Raw genomic sequence first — 10,662 nt, 5'->3', positions numbered from 1 at the left:
GAGATTTCTCTACAGAGGTACTGATTAGTTCTGATTCTTTTCTCAACTGCTTGAAACACATAAGTTTTAAAAGTTGCCTGGTGGCGTACAGCCTGCCTAACCTCTAGGCTGTCGGACAGGACTCGCCCCAGGGCCTTGCTCTCTGATTTATTTCTTGCCGTCGCTGTTAGTAAATGGAAACCATGACAAAGTTTACATTAGCAGACACATCCACATGCCCTGGCCTATAAATATTCTATGATGGAAAATGGTACAATGACTCCATTCCCACTGAAAATGAGCGTAAAAGAAGAAGAGGGTGGGGGAACATTATCAACAATGGCTCTTCTTACACTGGAAAATCCAGACCAAACGGCGACAGGCTTTTAAGGAACCAGACGCTGTCAGCCACTTCTCCAGGGCCTTGTGAGTCAACTACAGGTTGGCAAAACAGAGGCCACCTTCTCCGGGCAAAGCCGGTAGGATCCAGTAGTACACGCATCTTGTCTTGGAAGCTGCATGAAGAAGATGAACTGCCATTTCCTTCTTAGAGAGGTGAGTGAGGAGGAATTTCAAAGTCATATTTGAAGTAGTTCCCACACTGTCCTGCCTGGGACACAGAACTGTCTCCGGGTTGGACCTCTCAGAGTGCCAGCTGGAGTTTGGTCATGTTTCTCTGGTGCATGTTGTGATGGCGGACCAATTCGTCTGACCGGGCAAACTTTTTCTGACAACTGGGCCACCGACAGCTGAAGGGCTTTTCACCTGTTGACACAATTGCCAGTCAGATACTTGCAGTGGAAAAGGTGGGTGTAAGTTCAACTCTCCAAAGCCCGAGTTAAGTCATCACACGGCACCCACTCCCAACTCCCTTTTGTTCTGGCCCTAACCTAACGCACCAGGCTCATTTCACAGGCAACTTTGATATGGCAGCACCGCGGAGGCCTAACAGATTAAAATACTATTAAAAATTATAAAATATTAAACCAAAAGGCTAGGGAAATGGGAGACTGTGAATGGAAATACCTAGGTAATTCATATTCAATTATGGGGGGAAAATTTGGTTTCAACCTCTTCTATTAGGCTGTTTTGTGAACTGTGTACGTCGTTTCCCTTTGCTAAGTAGGGACTTGACGTTAACTGGCTGCAAGGTCTCAGGACCATCACCCTGGATATCACTGATTAACCACCATCCAGCAGTACAGCTGTGACCGCAGCTTCACTATCTCTGCCTGTAGAGATATGGTGGACAGGCTGTGTAGTTTTAAACAAGTCACTGATACTAGTGTGCATGGTATTTGCATCTTTTTCCCTAAAGTGTTACTCAAAGCATAATTCCTGTTACACAGAAAATTCTAGCTGAGGCATGGTATTGAGATTTTTAACAAGCTTGCCAAAAGATCGAGCCTTCTCCATCTAAGGCGCCTTCTGAAGTTCTTTTCAAGCCACATTCGTATAGGGAAGATAATTAGCACTTCTCACGTGCCTTGTGCTGGGCATCATACACATACGCCTGCCTCATGAACTCCTTAGAGCACCTCGGTAAGGGAAGCACTGTTATCCCCACTCCACACATAGGGGAGGGCAGACTCAGGCGAGACTCAAATCCAGGTCCACCTAATTCCAAAGCCCATGCACTTTTCTGTCTCCCGCCTCCTGGGCCTAGCCATAATGGAAATAGGGCTGTGACTTCATGCTGAGTACAAATGTCACAGAAGCCAATCTGTTGCACCACCTGGGGGACCTTCTCAGGATATCACTGGTCCCACTGTGCCTTTTCTGAGAACTACTGGTCAGGACAAGCACTGAGAAATGTCCCAGGAGAAGTGTTATCCCAGGGTCAGAATAGGGGCAGGAGGCAATCAAGTATAGCGTTAAACAGTCTGCTTATAACAGGTCACTTTGCACATGTGCAGATATGCACAAAGTAGGGGTTTGGGGTAGAAGGAATGGAAATTCTTTCCCACCAAATTATGAGCTCAGGGCTCAGGCAAAGAAGCAACACCAAAGCGCCTGAGTAGGGCCAACGCGTTGCCCTTCCTCCCAACTCTAGGGCACAGGTACTTTGTCTCTGTCTACAAGGGCAGCCTGTTTGGGTTGAGAATCCAGGTGCTCATGACATCATGCCTTCTGTCACCTCCCACTGCTGTTTCTCTGCCTTCCCTGCTCCGGCTCCTGCTCCCTGGCCCCCACCTCCAGCAGTGCCGCCAAAGCTGTGTCCATGTTCAGCCTTGTCTCCTGTTGTCTTCATTCTCCCCCGGCTATCAGTGGTATTCAGCCCTGCTGACTTTGGCTGCCTTCTTCATTCTCTTTCCTCCCTGGGCTGTGAGGTGAACCCCAAATCCCTACGCCTTTCTCTAACAAAGAAGGCAGTGGGATACGGTGGCTGGGAGCAAATAAAACTGGGTTTGCTCCTTACTAGCTTTGGGACTTTACACAAGTCACTTAATCGCTATGCACCTCAGTTCCCTCATCTCTAAAACATGCCTGTCCTGCTCTTCTGACAAGACTGTTGTGAAGATAAAGATAACCTAGGCGTTGTTTCTCCTTCCAAAGCTATAAGATACACAACAAAGATGGTACTATTTTCATTATGAATCACACCAGCTTATAGGGAAGTAAAAACCTTAAATATCCTATTCCTTTTCTCTATACTAGTATTAAAAAAGTAATATCTGCATGCTGATATGAGTCTGGCAGAAAGCATGACAGCTCCTGGGGCATTATCTTTTTGCAGAGAAAGGATTCAGGCCTCTGAAAATAGTGCGGTGAAATGTGAACTTTCAGGGGAATAAATGTTTAGCTTGCTAGATTTTGGCTTGTTAGAATTTCTGGTGTTCTTCTGTAAGGCTGATTATCATATCGAGCTAAATGATAAAAATACAACAAATTGGGAACAGGAGAGACCTAACTTATCTCTTCGTTTTATTCTGGACACTCATGAAGGGTTCTTTTCCCATCTCCCTTCTGCTCTGTATCCACGCCCCACCCCTTCTTAAACAATGTTATTATTTAAAGATAGCCATGTACTGTTCTTTCTCTCCTCTCAGTCTAAACCTGTTTAGAATCCTTTCACACTAGTCTTTTCCAGTCTCTCTCATCATAAACAACTTCATTCAACGGTAGTTATAAAAAAATAATGAAAAATAAATGTGAAGAAAAGTTTACGCACTTGTTTTACCTGTATGAGTCCTGGTGTGGGTCTTCAGGTGGTCGGACCGGGAGAACTTTCGCTGACAAGTTTTACACTGGAATGGTTTCACACCTAAACGGACAGAGAAGGTCTAGCCACAGCCCTAACGAGGTGGGGGCATCATGAGGCCCACAAGGCCTGCTTCCCAGCAGCCAGAGGAGCCAGGCATTTCCAGCCGCACCTGCAACACCTGCCTCACCCTCGGATCTCCCCCAGGCCCAGCGTGAACCACCCGGTTCTGCGCATAACCCTTGAAGACCTGCTTGTGGTCTTGGAAACAATTATGCCTTAACCACAGATGTCCAGCTTCTGACCAAGGTCTCAGCTGTGTCTAAGACTGAAAAAGAGAATCACACACTACAGATGGGATTCTGATCTCCACCACCAATGATCTTTACTGATGCTCAGTGTATCACTGGCAGGTTGCTAGTGGGATCTCGGTGTTCCATGGCTTGCATGATAAATGTGGGAGGCTTCTCTTTTTCTTTTTTAAGAGATGAAACCCCCCCCAGAGATTAGGGGGGGGAAAAACTGAAAAAAAAAATGAAACAAATGGCTGACCCTCTCATATCCATGTTTAACAAAGAAAATCACAAAATTAGCCGTAACCCAAAGGAACACACTGCCAGCAATGAGAAGTGAACCTACAAACCTGTGTGTCTCCTTTGGTGTCTTTTGAGCTGGTCTGAACGAGAAAACCTTCGCTCACAGTCCTTGAAGTCACACTGGTATGGTTTCTCACCTTGGAGGAAGACACATACTCCATTTGAAAATGACACTGGAAGTGGAGATTGCATTAAAGGTAACCTCCCCTCGGGGGACTGAAGGGATTCCAAAATGCCTGAGACACTTTGGTGAGGCATGTTAGGGTAGATTTGCCAACTGCCGTATGTGGGTAAAGGCCCACCGGTACATAAGCTCATGGACAGTGGGTGTAGGTAAGGGGTTAGGTGAATAAGGACGGTCCTTCACTTCCCAATTAGAAGGGAACACAAACTCAGATTCTGAAGTCTGACACTGGGGTCACAAGCAGCTCTGCCACTTTAAGTGCTGGGTGAGGTGTCGTTTCCTCATTGTGAAATGGAGCCAATAATCTGAGAGCTTCCAAGAATTTATAAACTGAATAAACCAGACCATCTGCATAAAGGCTTAGCCCAGCACCTAGCACAGAAGCAGTGCTCAAAAACCATTGGCAGAAAATATTTACACAAATAACAAACCAAAGAAGTCTTAAGTCCTAGACTGAATCTGAGGCAGAATTCTAGGATGGACGTGCCTGGGAGCCAGCCCCGTGAAATAAGTGTTTCATATTTTATGGCCTGAAGATTTGGTGCTCTCTGCTACTGACTTCTCATTCCTGAGTCAAGCATGAACGGCTCCATGGCTGTGAGATGCTCAAGTTAAACTAAGAGCCAAAAGCATTCAGAAAGTTTTTGCTCTCCCTTTATCAGATAGAGGTCAGTAGTGAGGTTGCACAATCTCATCCGCGGAATGAAGAAGCCCCACCCTGTCCTCGCTTGAGAAAGTTCAGCCAAGTCCTGGGAACTGAGCCGCAGGAGTGCACTAAGCGACCTCGGGCATTTCCACCTTCTTATGAGAATTCTGAGTCACCAGCATTCTGGGATGGGGAGCGCGCCATCCCGGGCTCAGCAGGGTCTTTCCATTGCAGGGCAATCCCTAGGTACCTTTCCAGCCACAGAATCTCCTCTATTTCCCTGATTCATCTGTATTCCTGCTATATCAGAGCTCATCATTCCCGAAATCTCTGCCTTGCACTTTGCTCATACTAAACGCACTTGGTCACTGTCTCCACATTCCTGTCCAGCAAAAAAGTCTGCTGCACATTCCTCACAGATGCCTGATCCTCTGTGATGTCTCTCTGGAACCTTCATGTTCAGATGGAAAGCCCTTCCTTCGTTCATGCCTGAATTGATTACAGAATGTCTGATGTGGTTGGTGGGCTGTGTCTACCTTCCTCCATGGGCTAGAAAATCCAAGGGCAGGAGCCTCTCCTTAACTTGCCACTTGTATTTAGCCCAGTAACTTATGCTTCACCTCATCCACCTGGAGAGGACTAGACCCCTATGTGGTTTCATTTTTTCCCCCCTGCCTTTCTGCCCCTGCTCCTGTTTTCCTTCCTCAGCTCAAGCTTATCAACCCTGATGGTCAGCCCAAGCCCTTCCTCCTCCAAGAAACCCGGAGCCTAGCTCAAACTGATACTCTCTGAACAATTCTTCCCAACCCCTCCAGCCTCCGGCTTCGTAGATTACCATTTACTCTCTTGGCCCCTTTTCACTTGTGCATATCCTAGGTCCAGAACAGACAGTTAGCTCTTTGAGATGGGGGCTCGTGACTTGGGAATTAAAAGGCATGAGTTTGAGTCCTGCTTCCGCTGTACCCTACTCACCGGATAATTGTTTTATGTGTGAGGATTAAATGAAACAATGCATGTGGAGAGCCTGGCACATAGAAGGCATTTAACATAAAATTACTTAATAGCCTGCACTATTATTATAAGTACATTTTTTTAAAAATTGCATTCTTTCAAGAAAGGGGCCACAGGATTGTTACATACCAGCCTGCCCTCCTCACCTTCTGCAAGAAAGAGCTTCTTAAATGCTCCTGCGGGCCTGGTAGTCTTGGCTGTCTTATCTGTTGTCTTCTCTCTGACTTTCATTCTTTTCCCTGTCTCTTTCCCACTTAGAGTTTCTACAACTATATTGTCTTCAATGTACAGTATTCCCTCGCATTTTTCCAGGCAGAAATTTACTTTAACATTTCCCTTATAACATTGTCATTTACTTTCCAAGTGATCCCATTTAGGGAAATATGTAAAAATGGAACACACCACCGGTTTGCTCATCTTTAGCCTGAAAGCAAATAGCCTACTGAGTGCCCAGTCGGGTTTATGCCAGAAATACATCATCGAGATGCAATGACAGCAAAGTCTAATGGTCAAGAGACCTGAATGCAGGTCACTTTCTCCTCCAGCTTCCCCAAAGCAAAGTCAGCAGTAAAATAATCATGGTGGCGGTCACAACAAAGCTGTCCTTCCATTGTGCAAAGAATGGCCGCAAAGCCCTATGGGAAAGTCTGAGCTTCCCACTGTTTCCCTAGAGGGGAGACCCCACCTCACTCCCGCCCAGTGCCCACAGGCCAAGGGCAAGCATTTGTGAAACGGCTGTTCACAGTCCAGGTGGCCAACCACCAGACAAGGCCAATCGTCTTCCCCAGACTGTGGCCTGTGGGAAAATCCACATCATCAAAAATCACTGTCTTGTCTTTTTTTTTTTTTTAGATTGAAAACAAAAGTAAAACCTACAATCCACCTTCCTGTTCTCATCTGGTTGGTTATTATTAACCCAGGTAGTTAAGTGTTTCTTCGGACCATCTCTTCCTAATCTTAGGATAACTGTGCCCATCAAACTCTCAAAATCATCTGATTACAGAACGCTCAAGCATGTCCCTCTCTCTTTAGAGATGCTACTAGTATTCTAATAATAATGCTAGCATTTATTCAGACCTAGTGACATAGAGTACTGCACTAGGTGCTTCATACCTCTAACTCCTTTAATTCAATTTTAAATTTTAATCCGGTCCTAACAACTCTATAAGGTAGGCATTACCCATTTGTCACATTAAGCAAATGAAATTCAAAGAGAGGTTAAGTAACTTGCTCTAGGGCTCCGCACTTGGTGATGAAGCCAGTATTCCAACACAAGGCTCCTTAATTCTGACAGTTCTCTTCCCACCACTCTGCTCTGCCCTTCCTGAAGACAATGGACTGATTTCTTTATTAACGCATGGACAGTCAGGACACAAAACGGCCTTGTGGCCTTTTTCGATCACCTATGCCAGACCTTTCAAAGTAATGCCTCCTTTCCACCCCTGGAATCACATGCGTCCTTCGCAGTGCGAGAACCAGGAGCCAGAGCTCGGGAGCCACCCCTGCCCAAAGGCCTCCAGAACCAAGGCTGGACGGCAGACACACTCACCAGTGTGCTTCCGGCTGTGCATCTGTAAGTGAGACAGCTTAAAATATCTCTTATTGCAGCCCGGGTAAGCACACATGAAGGGGCGTTTCTCACTGGTCTCAGATGCTGACCGGACGAGCGTTGGGGCTACTCCGGGCACACGCCGCACGTCCTACAAGCAGAGTGTAAGAGAAATGGAAGCTTTAAGCCACATGTGAACGTGCACGTCCATCCAAGGGAAAGTGAGCACTGGCATACACCCAAAGAAGGGACGGCAGATATGACACCTAAAATCATCTCCTCCACACACCAGACGCCGCAGCAGACATCGCTAATAGATGATGGATCAGGACACGTTACAATGCAGTGATGTAACGTCATCCCTACTGATCCACCAGAACCAGTCATTAAAGTCTGTTTGGGGTCCTTGATCCGAGTATCTGGAAAAGAAATGCTAGTGACAGGAAGACCTCCCAACCCATCCTGTGTCTCAGCTTCTGCACCTGATGGAGTGAGGCTTGGGAGTCCAAGGTTCCAGGTTCTAGTCCATTCCCTCCCCTCAGACACCTGGCCATGTGACCGGAGCCCCACTCTGAAGTGGGTGGGGAAGTCTTTATGAGAGAGACATGCAGGATACTAGATGAACCCCAAACTAACGAGACTTTCCACATATGAGTAAAGAAGAAGCCTGTGAGATTTGGAGGTTCTGTCTGTGAAGGGCAGCTGAGTGCTCCAGAGGCCCCGTGTAGCCAGTGCAACCCTTTAACAACAGCACCAGAAAGCACTGGGTCTGTCTTCCGTGCACTGTACACAACCGCACAGGGCATTTTGTTGACCCCCTTTACCTTGTGAGCGTGAGTATGTATACGGTCCGCCCTTCGTTACAAAGAGCTGGAGGGGAATGACGAGGCAAGCTCCCCTTCCTGCCCTCAGGATCAGTAAGTCACAGACGGGAGCAGTGCAGGTGCCAGAGGGGCGGCTGCAGCCTCCTCATTCTCTTACAGACGTGCAAGGGGAGGCCAAAGAGCACCTCCATGTTTTAAGATCCAGAAATACTTCTGAACTTCACCCATTCTGTGCCCCGTGCATTTTCCACACCACCCCATGCCTGTGTTCTACTTTTTTCCCACACTGCCTTGCACTGTGAGATCTTCCATTTTGAAGAAAGAGAACTGCAGTGACATGCAACTTGGCTGTTGATAGGCCATAGGCCTCAAGGCGAATGGTGACAGAAATTTAAGTGGCGAGCCGGCTGCATTTGGCTGGTGGGCTCCAGGAGGGAACGAGTGGCCTGGAGCCCATCAGAGGCCACGGCAGGTAGGCTGACAAACTGGGCTTGGGGGAAAGGGAGGCAAAAAGAACATGTTTTCATTTCCTGTAGTTCACGCCAGAGGAGTTGTCGGTGGTCCTGATGGAGGATTCTGATGGCATTTGTTGGAGGAGGGGCGGGGTGACTCTCTCTGGGCTTCCATCATATTCCCATATCCCTACAGCCCTTACCTTTGTTCCCACCACTGGAAGGCCTGAGGTGAGGGAACACTCTGTTCTATCACCAGGATACTTCTGGAAACATGAATCAGAACATCTCGGAGCTACTTACCCTACGCATCACGTGGGGGCCTAGCACACACACACAACTGACGTCTAGGGTCCTGACTAGTCTGGGGAAAGTATCACCGCTGTTACTCATGTTGCAGCCACTGAGTCACATCCAAAAGTTACAAATGCAGGTCCTTGGGAACTGTGTGTGGCTCTGACCGCCCAAAGGCTCTGCGGAGGTGACCTTCACTGAGTTACCCCGATTCTGTAAAAGGTTTACCCTTTCACTTCACTTTCTTCACTCTCCTCGGAGACTGCTCCCCCAAACAGTTCACAGCCTTCTGTCTCCCTATGAGGCAGTACAGAATGGTGGTTAAAACCAGGGTTTCTGGAGTCAGACAAGATCTGCTGTAAGTCTCCACTCCACCTCTTACTAAAGATGTGGTTGTGGACAAGTCCCTTGTCTTCTCCAGACTTCAGTTCTCTTAGCTATAATAACATGGAGCTAAGAATAGTGCCTACCTCATAAAGGTGTGCTCAGGATTAAACGGGAGGGAAAGTCAATGTACAGACATGGAAGAAGCTTAAATGCATCTTACTACATGAAAGGAGCCGCTCTGAAAAGGCTACATAGAGTGTGATTCTAATTATATGACACTCTGGGGAAAGGCAAAACAAAGGAGAGACGATAAAAAGATCACTGGTTGTGGGGGCAGGGGAAGAAGAGTGAGGGGAAGGGATGAGCAGGTAGAGCACAGGGCATTTTTAGGCAGTGAAACTATCTTGTATGATATTCTAATGGTAGATACATGGCATTTTGCATTTAACAAAACCCACAGAACTACCCAACACAAAAAGTGAACCCTAATGTAACCTGTGGATAATAGTTAACAATAATGTGTCACTATTGGCTCATCCATTGTAACAAATGCCCGCACCAAAGCAAGATGTTAATAACAGAGGAGCCTACCTGGGGGGAGAAGGGGGAGAAAGGGAGGGTATGGGAACCCTCTTTACTTTCCGCACAATTTTTCCTTAAACTCAACAGTGCTGTAAAAATATTAAGTGAATTTTTTATTAAATTTTATTAAGTTGATTTTTATTAAAGTGTGGACAATCAGGATTCAAAATGGCCTGTTAAGTGTTAAGTTTTATACATGGACATTTTAAAAAACTTAAAACACAACACCTGGCATACAGAAAGTGCCCAGCCATAGGCGGTATTGTTATTACTATCAATGTTATTGTTATTATGAGCAACACCTGGCAAGAGAGAATCTACCTTTGAGTGCTCTACAACGCAGACTAAGTCTTCTTACAAGTCAAAAGCAAGTCATTAATTTAAGCCCATTGAGGCCCAAACATGGGAGCCGTGCAACCCACCATGGAGAAGGTGAATTAAACGGTGGAAAAAGGACAGGATGGAATTCTGCAGGAAGTACCCTGGCGGAGCCAGGGAGGCAGCCCCTTTCACACTGACCTCCGGGCAGGAGGAGGCTGCCCTAGTGCCCTGTGGAAGAGGAGGGGTCCCTGCTGTCACAGGGGCATACAACGGGAACAGACTTGCCAGGGTCAAACGGCCATCAGCAAGGACGTGAGCGGGCGCTGTGAAGGGAAGGAGGCCGTGAAGCCCACTTGCAGCTGGGACCCCGAGTACTCACCTGAATGCCCCTGAAGACGCCGTGGGTGTGTATTCTGTACTGGGCACCACAGAGGATGGGCGTGGTGTGGTTATCGCTCTCATACCCCGTGCCGTGGCTGCAAACACAAAGGAGAGAGAATGAGGCTCAGGTGGGCCCATGGGCGCCATTTGGAAATGGGCATCTGCAGCAGCAGGAATGTTCTAACAAGCTCCCAGGGCAACGGCTGGTTTTTGCCTCCCTCCATTGGGGCTGCTTTGGAAGGAGGCTTTTGTGAAAGGCCAGGCTGCTCAGTCCTGGCCTCACCGCCACCCAGCGCTCTCTCGTGCTCAGATGC

At 47.3% G+C, this 10,662-nt stretch overlaps 1 protein-coding gene across 2 annotated transcripts in view; it reads right to left on the bottom strand.

Annotated features, from left to right (window-relative positions):
• Window positions 1–288: 288 nt before the first annotated feature.
• WT1 (WT1 transcription factor) overlaps window positions 289–10,662 on the bottom strand; it is a 43,277-nt gene continuing 32,903 nt past the window's right edge. Inside the window, exons 6-10 of one of the 2 annotated variants that reach the window (XM_054586231.1) lie at window positions 10,347–10,443; window positions 7,168–7,318; window positions 3,825–3,914; window positions 3,161–3,244; window positions 289–744 (exon numbers count right to left, since the gene is read on the bottom strand). In XM_054586231.1, the coding sequence (XP_054442206.1) occupies window positions 623–744; window positions 3,161–3,244; window positions 3,825–3,914; window positions 7,168–7,318; window positions 10,347–10,443 (544 nt within the window). In that variant the 3' untranslated portion in view covers window positions 289–622. Of the gene's footprint in view, window positions 745–3,151; window positions 3,245–3,824; window positions 3,915–7,167; window positions 7,319–10,346; window positions 10,444–10,662 lie in introns of both variants that reach the window. The other variant, XM_054586232.1, reaches the window with a different exon arrangement.

This window comes from Pteronotus mesoamericanus, unplaced genomic scaffold, assembly GCF_021234165.1.
Source record: "Pteronotus mesoamericanus isolate MK-2021 breed Mesoamerican mustached bat unplaced genomic scaffold, CSHL_Meso_final contig_90, whole genome shotgun sequence".
Lineage (NCBI taxonomy): Eukaryota > Metazoa > Chordata > Mammalia > Chiroptera > Mormoopidae > Pteronotus > Pteronotus mesoamericanus.
This window is presented reverse-complemented; position numbering and strand designations above follow the sequence as displayed.